This window comes from Notolabrus celidotus, chromosome 3 (genome assembly GCF_009762535.1).
Source record: "Notolabrus celidotus isolate fNotCel1 chromosome 3, fNotCel1.pri, whole genome shotgun sequence".
Lineage (NCBI taxonomy): Eukaryota > Metazoa > Chordata > Actinopteri > Labriformes > Labridae > Notolabrus > Notolabrus celidotus.
In genome coordinates, this window is record NC_048274.1 from 7,001,366 (window position 1) to 7,023,201 (window position 21,836).

A 21,836-nucleotide genomic window follows, 5' to 3' on the forward strand; every position below is an offset into this window, starting at 1 on the left:
GAGGAAAGATGTCTGTTGTCAAGCTAACAGCAGTCACATGACGCTTTAAATCACCCCATTTGTTGTCACAATCTTTATTATATTGCCCTGGTAAGGAGGTGCCTGAAATGTAGTTTTGAAACAGCAGGAGGACTAACGATGGCTCCAAAAGGTTATTGCATAGGACGGCTGAAGAGAGACAGGAAATGTGGGGAGTAGAGAGTGGGGGGAAGAAGTGCAGCGAATGGTCGTGGCCAGGAGTGCGCTTAAAGGTGACATATCATGCAAAATTGACTTTTTAATGGTTCTCTACCTGAAATATGTGTCCCTGGCATGTCTACAAACCCCCCGAGAATGAAAAAAATCCATTCTGCCCCTGTTTTGATTTCTCCACCTTTCTGTAAATGTGTGTGAAACGAGCCGTTTCAGACTTCCGTGTTTTTGTTACGTAACAACAATATCTGGTCTGTCACGGAGTCAGAGCTCGGAGCTTGTTCAGCCCATAGACTGTATAAAATAATACTGAATCCCTCCCCCGTTTTTCATTACCTGCACAAATGTGTGCTAACAAGGAGCTTAGGAGGGAGGCATGCTAGTTGTAGGCTGTCTTAATAAACATAAATGTTGGTTTTACTCCCCACGTCTGCAGATTTGAAGATCTAGTGGATGATTTTTATTTATCATGGATAAGTGCTAGCGCTAGTTAGCATAGCTACATAGCTACATATCGTAGCTGTGTACCAAGACACATGTCGACATACTGACAAATAAAACAACAAGAAACACAGAATCTGTGACCAATCCTTCAGAAAAGGTCCCGCTGCCTTTCTGGCAGAGGTCGGTTTTACTCCACAGGTCTGCAGATTTGAAGATCTAGTGGATGATTTTTATTTGTCATGGATAAGTGCTAGCGCTAATTAGCATAGCCACATAGCTACATAGCTACATATCGTAGCTGTAGCTGTGTACCAAGACACACGTCGACACACTGACAAATAAAACAACAAGAAACACTAAATCTGTGACCAATCCTTCAGAAAGGTCCTGCTGCCTTTCTGGTAGAGGTCGGTTTTACTCCCCAGGCCTGCAGATTTGAAGATCTAGTGGATGATTTTTATTTATCATGGATAAGTGCTAGCGCTAGTTAGCATAGCCACATAGCTACATGTTCGTAGCTGTGTACCAAGACACACGTCGACATACTGATAAATAAAACAACAAGAAACACTAAATCTATGACCAATCCTTCAGAAAGGTCCTGCTACAGGTGCCTCTCCGTCAGGATCAGATTCAGAGGGTTGAAGTAACGTGATCTCTGAGCAGCCGTGTATATTCAGCCAACATGTAAACATTAGATCAACGTGCTGGACAGCCGAGGCACATCCACTTCCTGAGGGGGCGTGGTTAGAGAGAAAACAGACTGTTCTGAGGAGGACTGAAGAAGAGGACTTTTCAGGCATGCCAAAATCTGATTTCAAAGTGTTTTTTTGAGCATAAACTTTAAAGACATGTTTTGGGGACCTCTTAGACCAATATATATTGATGAAAAAAGCGTGATATGTCACCTTTAAACCGCTAACCACATGGAGAGCGTGCCAAGCACAAGAAATGCTCGGACAGGAGGAGGGACAAATTTAAAATCCCTGCCCCAGGGTTTGTAAAGCCGTTGTGGTGCTTTCATAAAAAGTAATAAAAAAAATGTTAATATGTTTATTGTAGATTTTGTGTTCCTCAATTCTTTCTGGTTCTCCTCACTTCATGAAGTTGGAAACACCAGAGCTACTGAGTCAAAAAGTTAACTTGGAGCCTGTCTAGCTGTTACTTTATGTCAAAGGGCTCTAAAGTAAAATAAAATCTATGTAGACTATACACTATGACTCATTAATTAAACAATCAATTTTCTTTGCATAGCGCCAAATCATAAGCAAAGCCATCCCAAGACACCGAGACACTTAAGTAAAAGAGCAGGCCCAGACTCTCCTCTTTGTTATATTATTTACAGAGACCCAACACGGGCTCACCGTGAGCAAGCCTGTGGCAACATCGAGCAATGAATGGAAACTCTGGGAGTCTGGGAATGTGAGGTACATAAGACTGCCAGAGACAATACTTCTGCAGACAGCAGCTTCTCTGGATAGTACATGACATGAGTGACAGCACAGATCAGCGGCCATATGAGTTAAAGCTGCACTACTCTTTCTTTAAGTACGATCCAATTACACAGTGACTCTTTAAGTAGTTTGATCATGTTAAGAATATATCGAGGCTGTCAGCCAAACTTCCAGCTAAGCAGTATTAAGCAGCACTGGATGCAGTAATAGATTGTAATTAAGTTGTTATTAGCTTTGAACCAAGCAATGGAGGCAAAGCTAGTTTGTTTTTCCAATTATGTAATTACTTACATTTGCCAAACAAATAAAGCTGCGTTCAAACATCTTTTCTGAGGAGTGCTGCAGAGGAGAAGTAGGTTGTTCTGGTGCATTTTCATGTTAACCAGTTAACTTTAGCCAGCTTTAGATGGGGAAACATGATTAAATTAACAGTGCAGCTAAAAGGCATGAGGCAGCTCTCAGTAACTGAAGGTGGGCTGTTTACTCAATGCATTACTTAAAGTAAGTAAATCATCAATAAACCTTAAAGGTCAACATGACAACACTGACCAATCCATTTGTTTCAATTGGCTCTCCTCTCGCCACAAACACGTGGGCCAGAAGTGGTTGCAAAGTGCATACAAACATCTCTCAGTCAAAGCCTTTATGCAACTACACTAGTCTACTTTTTCAAAATCAAAGATGTGTCATCAAACTTATTTATCGTACAAAATCCAGCAGGAACTATTCACCCAGGAGCTCAGTCAACCACAGGGGAGAAAATCTGCAAGTAGACTTTATAGACCTTCAATCAAGGGCGTGGCAACAGGGCTCACCATCCAACATTGATCACACGTAAACTGTGATCTACAGATTTCCTTATTCTAATTGTGGCTAAGACCTCAATTAAAGTGATTGATTGTTGATGGAGCTGATCATTAGAAGAGGAACAAATGCACAGTTAGGTAGATTTATGTAAAAGGAACTTTTGTTTATAAAGAAACCGAGCGTTGTGACATTTTTTATGTGAATTCAAATCCATGCATTCACCTTTTCTTTTTTTTTGTTTTGTTATATTTTTGACCTTTTTGCCTGTATTTGTGAGGGCAGCTGAAGAGAGACAGGAAATGTGGGGAGTTGAGGGGGGGGGGAGACATGCAGGAAATGGTCGACCGGCCGGGAACCGAACCGGCGACACCTGCGACGAGGACTGTAGCCTCTGTACGTGGGGCGCTTAGACCGCTCGACCACCAGCACCCCTACCTTTTCTTTAAAAGTTTCTGCATCTAGTTAGACGAACATGTATCCATGTGTGGAAGTCGCAGCTGAATGAACCTCCTTGTTTTGTACTTGGTTTTGACGCTCCACAGGTGGTGGTGTTGTACCCGTCTAAAGGTGTTCCTGCTGACTGCAGGGACTAAATAATATTCAGACAATGCTGTCTTTTGCAAGAGCACAAGGACATGACATGTGTCACTTGTTGTGGATGGCGTGTAGAGTCAGTTATCACTGTCAGTTGCCAACTCTGCATCCTCTTCCCAGTGTCTGATCAGGCAGAAAGGAGGGGGGCCTCAGAAGTTGGGCTTTGCAGAGTAAGTGCTCTGAGAGGGAGTGCGCAGTGAGACAGGGAGAGAGGCATTGCGGTTATGCTCTAATCCCCTGTCCTGTTGTGAGGAGAGTAGAGCCCCAATGAGAAGGTGGTGGAGATAGCAAAGCTGTGGGGGGAATATCTAAACTATAATTGTGTGAAAATCACTGTGGGTGAATGAAAAGACAGGATTCCTCCCACAGGGTTGCGGTTGGACGTGACGAGAGGACAGAGATGTGTTAAGATTCAGACCCGTTTGAAGTTAAATTTTTACCGTTTCCATGCACTGCACTAGACCACACCACAAGCTATGCTGCAATGCAGTGCAAGAATATGTTTTACCTTTATGAAAAGTTCTGTTAGATGCAGAGCCAAGCAGTGGAGCACAGTTGTTGGCAATGCAGGTTCATTAGATTGTACTTTATACAACTGTGTGGATACAATCACCACACTTGACTTTACAGTGGGGCAAAAAAGTATTTAGTCAGCCACTGATTTTGCAAGTTCTCCCACTTAGAAAGATGAGAGAGGTCTGTAATTTTCATCAGAGGTACACTTCAACTATGAGAGACAAAATAAGATCCAGGAAATCACATTGTAGGATTTTTAAAGAATTTATTTGTAAATTATGGTGGAAAATAAGTATTTGGTCACCCACAAACAAGTAAGATTTCTGTCTCTCACAGACCTGTAACTTCTTCTTTAAGAAGCTCTTCTGTCCTCCACTCGTTACCTGTATTAATGGCACCTGTTTGAACTCGTTATCTGTATAAAAGACACCTGTCCACAGTCTCAAACAGTCAGACTTCAAAATCGACCATGGCCAAGACCAAAGAGCAGTCGAAGGACACCAGGAAGAAAATTGTGGACCTGCACCAGGCTGGGAAGAGTGAATCTACAATAGGCAAGCAGGTCGGTGTGAATAAATCAACTGTGGGAGCAATTGTAAGAAAATGGAAGACATGCAAGACCATTGATAATCTCCCTTGATCTGGGGCCCCACGCAAGATCTCATCCCGGGGGGTCAAAATGATCATGAGAACGGTGAGCAAAAATCCAAGAACTACACGGAGGGACCTGATGAATGACCTGCAGAGAGCTGGGACCAAAGTAACAAAGGCTACCATCAGTAACGCACTACGCCGAGAGGGAATCAATTCCTGCAGTGCCAGGCGTGTCCCCCTGCTTAAGCCAGTACATGTCCAGGCCCGTCTCAAGTTTGCCAGAGAGCATATGGATGATCCAGAAGAGGATTGGGAGAATATCATGTGGTCAGATGAAACCAAAATAGAACTTTTTGGTGAAAACTCAACTGGTCGTGTTTGGAGGAAGAAGAATGCCGAGTTGCATCCCAAGAACACCATACCTACTGTGAAGCATGGGGGTGAAAACCTCATGCTTTGGGGCTGTTTTTCTGCAAAGGGGACAGGACGACTGATCCGTGTTAAGGGAAGAATGAACGGGGCCATGTATCGTGAGATTTTAAGCCAAAACCTCATTTCATCAGTGAGAGCATTGAAGATGGAACGTGGCTGGGTCTTCCAGCATGACAACGATCCCAAACACACCGCTCGGGCAACGAAGGAGTGGCTCCGTAAAAAGCATTTCAAGGTCCTGGAGTGGCCTAGCCAGTCTCCAGACCTCAACCCCATAGAAAATTTGTGGAGGGAGTTGAAAGTCCGTGTTGCCCAGCGACAGCCCCAAAACATCACTGCTCTAGAGGAGATCTGCATGGAGGAATGGGCCAAAATACCAGCTACAGTGTGTGCAAACCTGGTGAAGACTTACAGGAAACGTTTGACTTCTGTCATTGCCAACAAAGGTTATGTTACAAAGTATTGAGTTGAACTTTTGTTATTGACCAAATACTTATTTTCCACCATTTGGTTGGTTGCCTAGCGGTCTAAGCGCCCCACATACAGAGGCTACAGTCCTCGTCGCAGGTGTCGCCGGTTCGATTCCCGTCTGTGACCATTTCCTGCATGTCTTTCCCCACTCTCTGCTCCCCACATTTCCTATCAAATAAAGCCAAAGAAAGCCCCCCAAAATACATCTAAAAAATATGAATAAAATGATCGTTTAATCATTAAAAAAGCTTTCAATGTCTAAAATAATGCCAAATGCGTTTTTCCACCTAAATCAAAATTTCCTTCACGACACAATGTATAGTACTAATGGTATTAAACAGCTACGGATCATATTGAGGTGTTCAAAATGTTAACACACTGATTATCAACGTGAGGAGCAGGCTTATAAATAATCTCTGTGGATGCATGGTCATAGAGTGAAGACTACAACATGTGGACTTACTGCAACAGGACAACTGAACAGAATCATATTTTGGACTCGGTGTCCAGTTTTCTCGTATTAATTGAGAAAAATAAGCATTTAAACGTGGTCATGTGACGGCCGGGAGCCGTCTTAGTCAGTTGATTCTGAAACATGCTTTAAACTTAAAACACCTCCACTCAGTGAATTGATTTTAATCCACCCTTATTTGTATTGATTTACCGTCTTGCTATATATCCATACATCCCTAACCACTACACTTGACTGTATATATAAGATATCTGAAAAAAATGAATACACATCATGTTGGACATTATCCACTGTGTGGAATGAAGAGGTGGAAAGGTCACACAGACATCCCCCTGGGCTCCTTTTGCAGAAAATTACGGGGTTGAAGTTGTAGGTGAGTCCACATCTCCTCTGATGCCAGCTGTGGGCAAACATGCTGTCACAATCGCTCCTTTAGTGAGAAAGGCCCAGCAAGATGTTGCCGGTTGCTGTCATGAGTAGCACTCATGGTTCTCTGACTGCTTAAGGCCTTGAGAGATCCCAGGAAACAAACAGGCTTGTCATCATCTTGTCTCTCCAGGACAGGAGAGGCGTTTGACCGTTGAGCCAGAAGTAGGAAAAGGCACAGAGGCACACACTCAGTGTATCGCTGATGGGCTGTTGTGCTGCCGGTGAGTGGGTGGAATTGGTGAAATTGCGGCTGTTGTTCCAGTTACTCGCGACAGAGCAGGAGACAAAGGAGGCAGGAGTCGACCTAGGCCCATAAAGCCAAGAAGGAGGCTTTTTTTAGTCATGATGGTAACTACTCTGAAGGGTATTGACGTTGTTATTGCTGGAAAATTGTTATGTAGGGATGCATTTGTACACCCTGCTGTGCTGAGCCAATCTTGCCATACATAATAGAACCACTTACTCCAGAGGTTTTGAATATACAAGAGTAAAGGCCAAATTCAACCAGCTCTGTGCCCGGTCCGTCTCCGGTCCGTGACGGCACCGGATCTGATAGGTTTCTATTCTAGTCAATGTGTTACCTCCACTGGATCCTCTCCGTTGCATTCCGGCTGCGTCTCTGATGCGGCAGGAACGCAACAAATCAGATACGCAAGTCTTCTATTTTTGCCGGATGCCGGGGCACGACGCATCAATCTCAACAGAGCAGATGGAGCGGGACAGGAAGTCAGGCACCAAAACAAAATAAAAACCTGGTTAATTTTCAGAATAAAACACTCTGTGTTATTGTTAGATTGTTTTTAACTTCACTATGCAAAAAAATGTCATTTAGAGCGGAGCCAGGCCTGGTGTCATCAAGTCAGAGGTTTTCAGAGGCTGATAAAGACAACATATATGAGGAGAGGAGCAGTGGCGGTTCTAGTCCAATTTTACTTGGGGGGCCAGGCTGGGGCCAAGGGTGTTGTCAGAGGGACACATTCAATCCTGACAAAAGAGACTAAGAAGGGGGCTGAGACCAAACTGGCAAAACATCAGTGCATCCCTATATTACTATATCAAAATGCAGACTGACAGCAGCTGTTTGGCTGTTTACACTCAACATGAGTCCCTTAGCGCTCTAAGGGACTGGCACCAAATGTGAACCATGTGTTCCGCCTGTAACATCGGCGTGATACCGAAGCTTTTTTTTTGTTGTATAATATTTGTTTGGTGTGGAGGTTGGGGCCAGGTTCAGTTTTACAGGGGCACTAGCCCCTGTTGGCCCCTCCCCAGAACTGCCACTGGAGAGGAAGAGGAGAATCCTCGATTCAGTGATTGCCACGGGAAAGCCTTGGTCACATGACTCCAGACGTCCGGCGGTCCTGCTCTATGCTTCGTTCTGAAAACGCAACCGGTGGGTGTTGGCAGACAAGAGAGCACGGAGCTGGACCGCAGCGGATTGGAGATGGACCTGACACGGATCTGGTGGAAGTCCCATGTAAGAGCTGATGTCTGTAATGTTTTGGGGCTTGAATTCAGCATGCATGTAGCATGTATAGGTTATCATGTCCCATCACGTCTTTGATTGACATTGAGTCTACCACCGTTGATGAAACGTGCTGTATAAATAAATTTGACTCGACTGGATGGTTGCAGATAGAACTGTTTTTTAATGAGTTTTTTTGACACCTAATTTTATTTTTATGATAAATGGAGTGTAATATTATAGAGTTGGGCTTGAGGTGTTAAGGGAGAGACAGACTGGGCAGAGTTCCATTGGCTGCCTTCATGGGTTAGGGATTATTTATTCCTGCTGGTAGTGAAAGAGGCTCATTTTTGAGGCTTTGATGAGTCAAAAAATTACCCAAGGATATGTGGGGTTTTGGCATTAGTGCTGTCTTGATAAACCAAATAAGTGTAGCCTTTTCTCTACATCAGCCCTCTCACTGACAAACCCAGAAAAGCTTTGGCTGTTTCTGTCTTTACACACTCTACAACAGCGTGGGCTTATTCATTGCACGAACTACAGTGGAGAGATGCATATAGATTCTTCTTTTTAGACTTGGCAAATTATACATTGGCTGTTTTTGCAGTATCCAGATATCATGTGTTAGTGACATTTGGCGTGGGTTCCTTCTGCACGTGTTCGTGTGGCAGCGTCAGACAGATTTGGCTTTGATTTCTGTGTTAATGACTTCACTTTGAACCAGCATTAAAAGATTTGAGACTCTGTGCCCCTTTGGAAATGTGCTACTTGGGAAATATGTCTTTTTTGTCGGGCTTCGTTGGAAAGTAATGAAGAGACCTCACTTGATGTCATGTAGAGAACTGTGGAATTAGCATATGGGTTTCTCTGTAACCCTGGGCTTAGTCGAGATGTAAAATTCTGGCTTTCGACCAAAACCTTGGAACAAGTGTGGCAGCCAAAAACATGTCAGTTTTACTTTAAATGTTGGCCTGATTTAAATCATCACTTATGAGGATTTTTCTGAGGATTTGAGCTTTGAAAGCATTTTGAATTTAACCTTAATTAAAATGAACCTGATCTGTATAAAATACTGAAAATACAGGCATGTCTGTCAGGGAAATAAAAATGCACGCAGAGGGACATAAAATGTGCACATTCTCAAATTAAAGACAGATACATCTGCCACTAAGAGTCTGTGCCTGTTGTGTTTGGCAGTCATTAATCTAATTTGCTGATTTTCTGTGCATAAATAACGGCACACACTCTGAGTATTGATAAGAGTTTTATTTCTTCCTCCATGGTTTCCTGTTCACTGCCCTCAAACTAAAGGCCAGGTCTACTCAAAGTCTGGCATCACCACCTACATCACTCTCACATGTCCACCCAGAGGCAGACTTAAACCCTTACAGTGGAGCGTTGACACTGCGATCTATAATTTATTGATACACCTGCACTTCTGCATTGTGTGCGAGTTACTATTGAGTCGCACTTTGTTTGAGGAAGAAAAAATCGACCTTAAAATGTTGTTTATTCTAAAACAATGAGAAGAAACAAATTTGTATTTAGCTGTGTGCTTGAAGCAGATAATGATTTCACCGCTTGATGCAGAAGAATTTGAATCAGAAACAAACTGTTGGTGATCTCTGTGATGTTTTGGGTCAGTCAAAGGATATCCTAAACCTTTTTTGAATGCTAAAGAGACCAAATGAAAGCTGTCATTTGCAAGGGAGAAAATTAGGAACACATTAGGAATTCTGTTTCTAACATTTCACTTTCTGTTCGAGATTTTGTTCAGGGAAGTTAGCTTTTTCTGGTCTTCAGTAAGGCCTGTTTTACTCTTCTGCGTCGACTCTAAGCAGCAGTGGCCAACCAGGACGCAAACACCACATACTTGTGCGTCGATGTGTCGGCCTAGCTCTGCAGTACTCCACCAAAACACAAGAGGACAGTGTGATCTCTACGATAGTCAGGTCGCCTGTTTCCTGACCCGCTTATTTCTTCTTCTGCTTTTTCCACAGCGATTTTATGTTAATTTAGAACTGATACATGTTGCTGTTTATCATACAGCAATGATTACATGGAAGAGAACAGAGGAGACATTGTAGAAAACGTATGGATGACGGACTGTGATTTATGAAGTGCTCTAAATGCAGGAAATACAATGCCATCGACCAATCATAGGGCTTGGGGTCCGTGTCGATTCCACTCGTAGTTACATTCTGGAGCACGTCAGGCTACACGCATAGGCTTCCTGTCCGGTCCGTCTCTGAACCGTCACAGCACCAGATCTGATGGGTTTCTATTCGAGTCAATGTGTTAACTTCCACTGGATCCGCTCCATTGCGTTGCGGCTGTGCCTCTGATCCGGCAGGTCTAGGCCCTCCGGATCAGATATGCAAGACTTCTATTTTTGCCGGATGCCAGAGCATGACGCATCAATCTCAACAGAGCAGATGGAGCGGGACAGGAAGTCAGGCATCAGACAAGCCGTCATGATGAGCAGAGCCTGGAGTCAACAGGTCAGAGGTTTTCAGAGGACCATAAAGACAACATGGATGAGGAGAGGAGGAGGAGAATCCTTGATTCAGTAATTACCTCACATGAGGATGGACACCGACCGCGGATCTGGTGGAAGTCCCAGGATAGGCTATGGCATTGGTTCAATGCAGAAGTATAAGCCAGGCTTAACTGTCAGTTAATACTGGTATGTTCTTGTTTGAGTGCCATGTGGTCAAAATGCTTCTTCCCTTCATACTCAAAATAAAGAGAGAAGACAGAAGAATAATCCTTGGGTGCTCTGTCTTGTTGTGGTTGTTAAAAACTCTTGACCTGTTGTTTTTCTGTCACAGAACAGTCCATTCAGACTCATGTTTTTCACTCACATTTTCCACAGCTACTCTAAAGGGATTCCTCTTCTTCTCTTTTCAGGGTAGCTTGAGAAGCAGCCATCAAATATCTCCCCAGGAATTCCTGGGAGAGCTGAAGTCTGGGGTGATGGACGAACGCCTTTTTGCCTGTCTAGACTCATTGCGAGTGTCCCTTACCAGCAACCCTGTCAGGTAATGCACAAATTTCAGACGTGCTTTTCTTATTTTATGTGCCTTTTTAGATGGTCTCTGCATTTTTAACACAACACGAAGACATCTCCATCAAAGTATTCATTATAAAGAATATAATGCAATGAAAGAATGAATACATGCTTCATCATGAGCAAAACACCATCGCTTTGTTATCGACTTCCCCCAGAATAGACTCAGATTCACAGGAACTCTAAGCTGTTGAGTCTATAGATTTATACATACTTTGGTCAACTAAAGGTCATATAAGCATTTGACAGTGGAGGTTATTGATGGACTCTACGGCAATGCTCTAAAGGTTTTGTAGTTGACTTAGGGCAAAGTCTTCTGTAGTGAACTCTCAGGCTCTCAGAGGTGCTGCAGCAGTCAGCTCCTTCATTAGCCTGAGAGATTAAATGTTCAGGTCGTCCAGAAGTTTGATTCTAACGTAACCCATAACTTTCCCATTGTTCTGTACTGGGTGGTAGTTTAAATTAATAAATTATGAGGATTGAGACATTTTCATCAGCTTTTATTGAATGTAATAAAATCCAATGCAAAGCCTATAAATAAGCTCTACCTTTGAAAGCTTAGAATAAAGCAGTTTTTACTGCATCTGTGTCAAAGGGGGGTGTTTCCTCTGTAGTGCATTTTTGATGTAGGTCTTCCTAATACTACTTTACTTCAACAAACATTCTATAAGGTATACGAATAAGAAATCTAAGTAATTTTGAATTAATTTTGATTAAATTAATTAAATTAAATTAATTTTGATTTTTAATTAATTTAATTTTGAAGTATTTATAATATTATTTTTTTTTATTATTTATCATAAATTAATCATTTTTGATGCTACCACTGTCAGGGATTTTATTTTACTTAAATACTTCAATAAATACCCCATATTAATTTAAGATTATTTATATTCCTAAAATAGTTAAAGTTACTCGTTTATCTATTTATTTATTTTTTAAACAGAGTTTTATTGTTTTTTGTTTTTCCACAAACAGAAAATAATTCAATCAAATCATACATCTTGTCTTCAAACAACATTACACATTTAAAGTAAAGCATTCAGAGTGGATTGCATGAAGACCAAAGTTACTTTTTTAAATTCAGTTTTTTAATTTCACTCAGATACTTTTCTCCCTTGGTTGAATTAAGGCATTTTATGAAATTTTGAGATTTATTTTATCTATAAAAGCAATCCATCAGTATTGTTAGAGTCAAAAAATCCTGATTTAATGATGTCAATATTTTTTTAGCCAGACATTTCAAGCCTCAGAAGAGAGGGTATGCATAGGTTCACCTTCAGAACAATACTGGATTACCCTGTGCTATAGCTTCTCTTATTTTGAAGGGGGCTTCAATTAAAAATGTATTCATGTATCTTAACAATGCATATGTAATATGCTTCTGTGACCATGGGGCAGGCTTCTACCTTTAACACTATGGGAGCCCAGTCGACAAGTGGATCCCTTCCTGGTTCTCTCCCTCATTTAAACTCTGATTGCTGCTTTGAGCTTCCTGTCTGAGACTGGTGATCAGAGAGTTGTTTAGAAGAAGAACATGCAGTCAAAAACCTCACTGCAGACGATGCATTGATACATACAATTTATGTAGTTCCGAATTGGCTGAGAAACCCTCTCATTGTTGTGAGTCCTTAAATCCCTTCAGTATTGAAAATCCCTTCACTGTTGTAAGTCTTGGCACTTAAGATGGCTAATTACAGAAGTCCTACCACAAGTAGTGTTCAGATTTAAGCCAGCTGTTTCCAGTCATGTTCCCCTGAAGCCAGATGGCAGCCAGATTTGCAGTGCAGTGAACACTTACACTTGTATACATTTGGCTCCTCACCTTAGGGAACTGTCTCTGAAGGAGAGAGCATACATCACAGTGTTTGATCAAAGTCTGACCCACTTTTTATTCGCTAAAAGAGAAGTAGGCATGTGAGTCTATAGCCTCTTTTATATTGTTTGATATGAGACTGTTTGGTGCTACGATGAAATCACAATATAAAGTAAGTGAAGGAAAGATAAATGATAAAGATGGATGCAGAATTAAAAATATGCAAATACTCCAGAGCAATAGGTCTCTCAGTTTTAAGTATTTGTGCAACAACTGGATGCAGCAAGCCAATTCTTTGGTTTTGCTAACTTTAGTGGATTGAGGATGTGAGGTCAAGACTTTTAGGAGGACAGGTTTACTAGATTGTCTCTTTAGGCATTTTTCCACTGCAGGAACTTTACCCCAAAACTAGGGACTTTACCCCTGAACTACGTGCATTTCGACCGGAGGAACCAGGGTCTAAATTTAGTTCAGGTAAATAATCTCCCCCCTGAAAAGCCCCTGCTTGGAGGGGTAGTACTTTTCAAAGGTCCTGGGACTTTCGGTTGAACGTAATGGTGTTTGTGGAGTTGTTGTTGAAACACATAGGGAGTTCCTGGGAATGCATACTAGTTTAGTTTTTTATTAAGATTTCAAAATATTATTTAATATAATTTTTTTCTCCATACGTCACTGGCCTCATTTGCACAATCTACCCGGGACTTCAGCTCACTGGCGATATGCAGACAACAATGAGGGCACAGGAACCTTTTAGTTCCGAGGAAAGTAGTTCTGGGGGCTAAAAGACCTCTTGCTCGAAATGCACCTTTTGTTCCTCTCATGGATCAACATCTCTCACGTTGCAGCATCCCCATGTCCCTTTTCATGACAGAAGTCTGTGAGACAAAAGTTCTCTTGATTTTCTGCTAAAGCCAGCCTTAAAGAACCCCAAATTAGAGAAGCAGAGAGCAAAGCGGAAGGCTGCAGGACGCTCACAGATATTGCTGGTAACGCACTAGTGCATTGCCAAATGGTAAGAAGGATGCAGTGTCTGGGTTGCAGATCCACAGCTGAATTTTTAGTTTTTTGCACCTCTTATCAGAGAATATTTCACATACTTGTTGAATGATTTTCTTTGAGAGTTTGGGGAGTGTTGTGACTCCGTGACTCCGCTGCTCTCCAGACCAAATAGAGAGTATACCACCATGGGGATCAAACATTAATTTCCAGAGTGCAGGGCTGTGGTGAGGATTCCACTTGTGCTGTCTCATGAACAGGCCTGTGTAGAGAGAGGATTTTCTATCCAAGAAGAAACGACTGGAGAGCACCGAGGAAATATCTCTTGTGGCTCAGAGGCTCCTCGTTGACCAGGTCAGGTCCGCTGGGGGGCAGGACCAGGTAGACATCACCAAAAAAAGCTTCTAAGTTTGTCAGGATTCAGGAACCATGGCTACCTGCATGAAGACAGAGAAAGAAAGAACAGCAATCTGTTGACCTGTAGCAAAAGGCCCTAACAGATTAGCTGGATAATTTCAGAAAAAGGAGGGCTCAGATGGAAGCTGACATTTGCGCCCTTGAGAACTCGGCGGATAAATACGCTGAGAAAGCAGAAGCTGCAAGCAAACTGACCTTCAGCTCTACATTTGCCGCCCTGCACAAGAGGAGAAGGAACTCTGCTGGAGATTTAAAACCAGATTGATAAAAAGCTTTTAGAGATGGGAAATATAAACTTGGAGGGTTTTAATTTTCAGTTTGGAGGGTTCAAACAGGGACAGCTGGCTTCCTTAGAAACACTCCATAAGAAAGTCAGTTCCTACCTGACACTGTGCTGACACAGCATGTGTTGCACACTACTTTTGTACACATTTCCCATCTATTATTACATCCCACTCCATTATAAGAGTTTCTTTGGTGCATTGTATTCTGTAAACATCTCACTAATGAGTCTTTGTTAATCAAAGATTTGCTTGTTTTTTAATCTAATTGCTTCATTAAAAAATAATTCAAACTCCTTCATTTAATTGAACAAACTTGTATTTGTATTTTTCACGTTCACGCTGACATTTCAACGAGAAACGTGTTTGCAGAAATTTGCCTCAAAGTGATGAAATCTATTGTTCAAAAACACTTCCCCGACAATACAAAGCACATCTCTCCACGCTCTCCACTGTGTCTCTTCCTCGTGTAAAATAGATCTGCCATGCATTTGTGTTGCTTGATTGAGGATGGCTGTGGTCTTGCATCATCGTGTGGACTCTTGCTTTGTAGTGTATCCCTAATCTTGTCTGCTGGCAGTGTGCTGTGCTTTTTTAACTACAGGCTACAGTGGTTGGTAACCTTTTTTTCATACGAGTTGTCTGTTTGGAAGCTGCGCTCTGGTTTGATCACACAAGTTTAAAACTCTGACTGATTAAAAATTGTGTTTAATCACGCTCACAAAGAGTAAATTCCCCGACTATCCACCTTCAAATACACACTCCAAAAAACATCAATAGAGGATAGCATTGCATTCAATGTTGCATCATATTTCTTTCCAAGCAGAAATGCATCACCTGGCAGTGTTGCACACAGACAGACTAGTTAGTGAGAGGCTCAAGACACAAAGAGACACGTGTCAGTCAGCCAACATTGACACCTGTCATTAGCTGTTGTTGTAGATGATTAATCATATCCAGGGCTCTACACTAACTTTTCCACTGGTATCACTGGTATACCGTAGTTTCATATGAACTAAAGATTGACAGTGATAGTGGTATTTGCAAAATATTTCACTGTGAATATGAAGTTTCCCTGCAACAAGCAGTGGCTGACAGAAAAGGTCATTTATTTTATATAATTTTAAAAGCTCTTATAGTGGGGCCTCCTAACCCTCTTCCCCTTGGAGAACCTCAGCTAAACATCCTGCCTAGCATCATAATCCATCAATTCTGGCCCCTCAACACTGATTCAGATGAGGTCCTCCACAGTATCAGTGTGCAGACTTGCCCTAACATCTGACTTCATTCTGTTTTATGTTGGAGGCCACTCTTGCAGACTCCTGTTATTGTTACTGCTATTAGTCTGAACTGAAATTAGTCAGTGGAAACTGGGATTTTAAAAATAATCTCACTTGGAAAATATTCAAAATTATTGCAATTGGGCTAAATTTCAAGTGTCTTTTATTTTGAAATGACACATCAGATCTTCTTGTGATTGGCAGGACTACATCATGAGGTTGTCCACTATCAGTCTGAACTGAAATTAGTCAATGGAAACTGGGATTTTTAAAATAATCTCACTTTGAATAGATCCCAAATTATTGCAATTGTGCTAAATTTCAAGTGTCTTTTATTTTGAAATGACACATCAGATCTTCTTGTGATTGGCAGGACTACACCATGAGGTTGTCCACTATCAGTCTGAACTGAAATTAGTCAGTGGAAACTAGGATTTTAAAAATAATCTCACTTTGGAAAATATTCAAAATTATTGCAATTGTGCTAAATTTCAAGTGTCTTTTATTTTGAAATGACACATCAGATCTTCTTGTGATTGGCAAGACTACACCATGAGGTTGTCCACTATCAGTCTGAACTGAAATTAGTCAGTGGAAACTGGGATTTTAAAAATAATCTCACTTGGAAAATATTCAAAATTATTGCAATTGTCTTAAATTTCAAGTGTCTTTTATTTTGAAATGACACACCAGATCTTCTTGTGATTGGCAGGACTACACCATGAGGTTGTCCACTATCAGTCTGAACTGAAATTAGTCAGTGGAAACTGGGATTTTAAAAATAATCTCACTTGGAAAATATTCAAAATGATTGCAATTGTGCTAAATTTCAAGTGTCTTTTATTTTGAAATGACACATCAGATCTTCTTGTGATTGGCAGGACTACATCATGAGGTTGTCCACTATCAGTCTGAACTGAAATTAGTCAATGGAAACTGGGATTTTTAAAATAATCTCACTTTGAATAGATCCCAAATTATTGCAATTGTGCTAAATTTCAAGTGTCTTTTATTTTGAAATGACACATCAGATCAAGTTGTGATTGGCAGGACTACACCATGAGGTTGTCCACTATCAGTCTGAACTGAAATTAGTCAGTGGAAACTGGGATTTTAAAAATAATCTCACTTTGGAAAATATTCAAAATTATTGCAATTGTGCTAAATTTCAAGTGTCTTTTATTTTGAAATGACACATCAGATCTTCTTGTGATTGGCAAGACTACACCATGAGGTTGTCCACTATCAGTCTGAACTGAAATTAGTCAGTGGAAACTGGGATTTTAAAAATAATCTCACTTGGAAAATATTCAAAATTATTGCAATTGTCTTAAATTTCAAGTGTCTTTTATTTTGAAATGACACACCAGATCTTCTTGTGATTGGCAGGACTACACCATGAGGTTGTCCACTATCAGTCTGAACTGAAATTAGTCAGTGGAAACTGGGATTTTAAAAATAATCTCACTTGGAAAATATTCAAAATGATTGCAATTGTGCTAAATTTCAAGTGTCTTTTATTTTGAAATGACACATCAGATCTTCTTGTGATTGGCAGGACTACATCATGAGGTTGTCCACTATCAGTCTGAACTGAAATTAGTCAATGGAAACTGGGATTTTTAAAATAATCTCACTTTGAATAGATCCCAAATTATTGCAATTGTGCTAAATTTCAAGTGTCTTTTATTTTGAAATGACACATCAGATCAAGTTGTGATTGGCAGGACTACACCATGAGGTTGTCCACTATCAGTCTGAACTGAAATTAGTCAGTGGAAACTGGGATTTTAAAAATAATCTCACTTTGGAAAATATTCAAAATTATTGCAATTGTGCTAAATTTCAAGTGTCTTTTATTTTGAAATGACACATCAGATCTTCTTGTGATTGGCAAGACTACACCATGAGGTTGTCCACTATCAGTCTGAACTGAAATTAGTCAGTGGAAACTGGGATTTTAAAAATAATCTCACTTTAAATATATCCCAAATTATTGCAATTATGTTACATTTCAAGTGTCTTTTATTTAAAAATGACACATCAGATCAAGCTGTGATTGACAGGATTAAACCATGACGTTTTCCACTATCGGTCTGAACTGAAATTCGTCAATGGAAACTGGGATTTTTAAAATAATCTCACTTGGAAAATATCTAAAATCATAATTTATTCAGAAAATGTAAAATCTGTGTTTCAGCGCTATTATCGTACTGCTTGTTCTGAACGTTCACAACAGAGGCTGGCTGGCTTGACTATAGTTTCAGAAGTGGAGGCTGGCTTAACTGCAATCTGATTTGGCACCTTTTTCTGGCTCTCCCTCACCACCAGCCTCCTCCTCCTCCTCCTCCTCCCTCTTCTCATTTTGTTTTTTAAAATAATCAGCGATAGACCGCTTCATTTGTGGAAATAGCAAAACACTTGTTTTCGTGAAGTTCTGTCTGGCGTGTACGTGACGTCGCTCTCTCTTCAGAACAGGAGAGAGTGCAGGTGGAGGACTGATGGTAAAGAAGAGGGCGACTTTCAACCACAATGTCTAATACAGAGCCTGTGTTAAAGGGAGCATTGATGCACTCGCATGAGCGCGACCAGATGAAATTCATACTCGCACATGCTGAAGAAAAGGTCGCATATGCAACCTTTTTGGTCGCCGTCTGGAGCCCTGATATCAGCAGTGTGCATCAAATCAACCTAGTCTGTACACCAACCTTCATCTTACTCCTCTTCCACCTTGCCTTTAACCAGAGCAGCACCAGTGAATACAAGATGAGTTCTTTTACATGTTGTTAACACAGCTGGAATAACTAATCCCATTGATTAGACCAAGTCTGAGTTCTTTCAAGGCTAGTAAAAGCTTCTTTTTTTTTATCAGCCAGGCTCATCTTTTGAGTTCACATGTGAAAAGCACTCTGCCCACCAGAGCTCTCTTACACCTACTCACACTATAAAGCATGAGTGATGGCACATGGATGGTGGAGTAAAAGAACAGAGAATTCACTATAACTCTAGAACCTCTTGAGCGTCAGAGTCTTGTCAAGATGGTTAAAAAGAGGTAATCTGTGTTGAGAGCTTTTAGCCATGAAGAAGCCACTTTCTGTGTCACTGCTAAGAATCATTGACATGTTTGCAAAAAATGAACTAACGCTGCAGCTTGATATGCGTTAGAGCTCCAAAACTTTAGATTATCAACAGAGATATGGTTGTCAGTTACCTTTTTAAAAAGCAGGAGAAAATATCATTGCATACATATAGACTTTTGCAGTTCCTGCAATCTCACTCTGATTAACTCTAAAATTAAAAGATTGATTTTGAAATGTAATGCTAAAAAAAAAACGATGCTTTATGTGTAGATGGAATAATTAAATTGGTTGGATTTGAGTTATTCAAACATGCATAATAGCTTTTCTTTCCATATCAGTCACACCTGTTTTGTTAGAATTGTATAAATTACGTGTGTGATAGACGGTTTAATAACCTATCTTTGCAGCAGTCCCATTAACTGTGACTAATAGCAAATATCAATCCTTACCCACCGCTGTTTATGGCACCGTCACCACTTTGACCCTTCAGGGAAACGTGCCCTGTAGGCTCTGGCTTTTAATGAAGTCACCACTAATTACACGGACAGTCAGGCTCATGTGTAATGGAATAGCTTGATCATGCTGCTGTATATCTTGGTTGGAAGAACTGGGCCTCCAACAGCCCTCCCATGCTCAACTCAACGCTCATCTCATTTTGATTTATATAGCACCTTTTATACATTCAAGCATGCAGCACAGAGTGCTTCAAAAAAAGAACAGAGACAGAAGCAACAGCAAAAGGCAAGGCAAGGCAGCTTTATTTGTATAGCACATTTCATACACGAGGGCAGCTCAATGTGCTTTACATTAAAACATTAAAAGCATTGGAGACATTCAGACAGGCATAAAAGAACACAATTAAAATGACAAATATAATAAAACAGAAAAGAAAAGGAAAATTAGAAATATATTAAAAATTACATTAAAATTTTAATTTAAAGTGGGTTAAAATAATCTAAGATAGGAAGGCAGTGGCAAATAAAAAAGTCTTAGTCTTTGATTTAAAAGAGGTGAGAGTTGGAGCAGACCTACAGCTTTCAGGGAGTGTGTTCCAGATATGTGGTGCATAATGACTAAACGCTGCTTCACCATGTTTCATTGACTGACTCTGTCAGACTTTGACTCTAGGGACTGAAAGCAGACCAGTACCTGATGACCTCAGAGGTCGAGGTGGTTCATAAAGTAGTAGCAGATCAGCAATGTATTTTGGGCCTAAACCATTCAGTGCTTTATAAACCATCAGCAGGATTTTAAAGTCTATTCTCTGACCGACAGGAAGCCAGTGGAGGGATCTAAGAACTGGAGTGATGTGGTCTACTTTTTTGGTCCTTGTTAGGACTCGAGCAGCAGCATTCTGTATGAGCTGCAGCCGTTTGATGGACTTTTTAGGGAGTCCTGTAAAGACCCTGTTACAGTAGTCTAGTCTGCTAAAGATAAATGCATGGACCAGTTTTTCTGCATCCTGCTGAGACATAAGTCCTTTAATCCTTGATATATTCTTAAGGTGATAGTAAGGAAAGTGATGTCAAATACTTTAATTGAATTGAATCATGAGGATCAAATCAATATTGTAGTGGAGATAATGTTAACAACTCCGTCTGGACACTAGTTCGTGTAGTATTACCAGGTTCACACAGGGGTGTCGGCCAGAACACCGCTTAAGGCCAAATGCTCGAGAGCACGAAAAACACAGAGAGTTGGAAGTTGGTTGATTTGGGTTTTACTTCGTGTGACTGTGTGGGTGTGTGGTTTTCTACAAAGAAAAAGGGACAACAAATATGTCTTAAATATGTAAAGGAATATGGCACACTTCTTTATACTATAGCTTAGCTTAGCAAGAGTGTCTGCAAATCTACGAAATGAACACATGGAGAACATCTACACTCTAAAAGGGGACTCAATAACAGTTTACAGTGCACAGGGTTCCTACGCGTCCTGGAAAACCTGGAAAACCTGGAAAACCTGGAAAACAGTTGACCAGTTTTCCAGTACTGGAAAATGGGAGAAAAAGTAAAATGTCCTGGAAAATCACATATAGTCCTGGAAAATTATTCCAACATGGCTGCGTTTGACCTGACCCGATTAACAAAACACATCCCCATTCATTGAAAGTTGAGTTCACGCTGTCCTGGAAAAGACAGCGACACTGTGCAACTTTTTTCACATCTTTTCTCCTTCACTTCATAATCATGCATTCACAGAAAACAGGGGTATATTGTTTATGTTTTATGGTACATTAACCTTATAGAGTGCTCTTTTGATTCAAAGAGTCTTATATTTAAGTTATAGTGTGACTAGTCAGGCAGAGAGCTTGGAGGTCTGTGCCTCACAACTTTCTCTGCAGGCTGAGAGCTCAGTTACCCTACTCTAGCTCAGTTGTTCTCAAAGTAGGGGTCCGTGAACCATAGCGTGGGGGTCCGTGAAATAATTTGAATACATTTCTAATAAATTATAAAATTGTGCTGTGTCATTACAAAACAGCATACACCATTGTTATGATACCATTTAGTGGCTCAAAGGGATATGTGAGTCTTGCTACCTGTAATTTTCTGAAAGCGTTTAAGATCAATAACTTGAAAAGTATAAATGCTGTCATGTTGAGTCCACAAGGAATGAAATGACCCTCTGTTTTAAAGGATACAAGTGGTATTTACTTGATTCAAATTGAAGTGTTATCTGTTTATCACTATGGTACAGGTCTGAAGTATTCACATGGATACGTTTTACAATACAAATAGTTCCAAGGGTATCTAAGAGTGCAAATGGTAGTAAGCATGTGCTTTAGTGATGGGAAGTTCGGCTCTTTTCAGAGAGCCGGCTCTTTTGACTCGGCCCCCAAAGAAGAGCCGGCTCTTTCGACTCCCGAACGGCTCTTAATTTAGGATCTTTTGTATCCGTATGTTTTACCTTAACTTTGCAAAAACTAATGGTTTTTGTTAAAAACCCTTTTACAGTGTTTTTATGAGCAGCCTTATAATGCCCAATTTTGTGCTTTTAATCTGTTACAAAACCATTCTTACCCTAAC

General features: G+C 40.7%; 1 protein-coding gene across 4 annotated transcripts in view; it reads left to right on the forward strand.

Moving 5' to 3' along the window:
* LOC117810642 (protein diaphanous homolog 3-like) overlaps positions 1-21,836 on the forward strand; it is a 256,109-nt gene that overhangs the window by 20,363 nt on the left and 213,910 nt on the right. For all 4 annotated transcript variants that reach the window (XM_034680563.1, XM_034680566.1, XM_034680564.1 and 1 more), the window contains one exon: positions 10,781-10,911. In XM_034680563.1, coding sequence (XP_034536454.1) covers positions 10,781-10,911 — 131 coding nt within the window. The remainder of the gene's footprint in view (positions 1-10,780; positions 10,912-21,836) is intronic.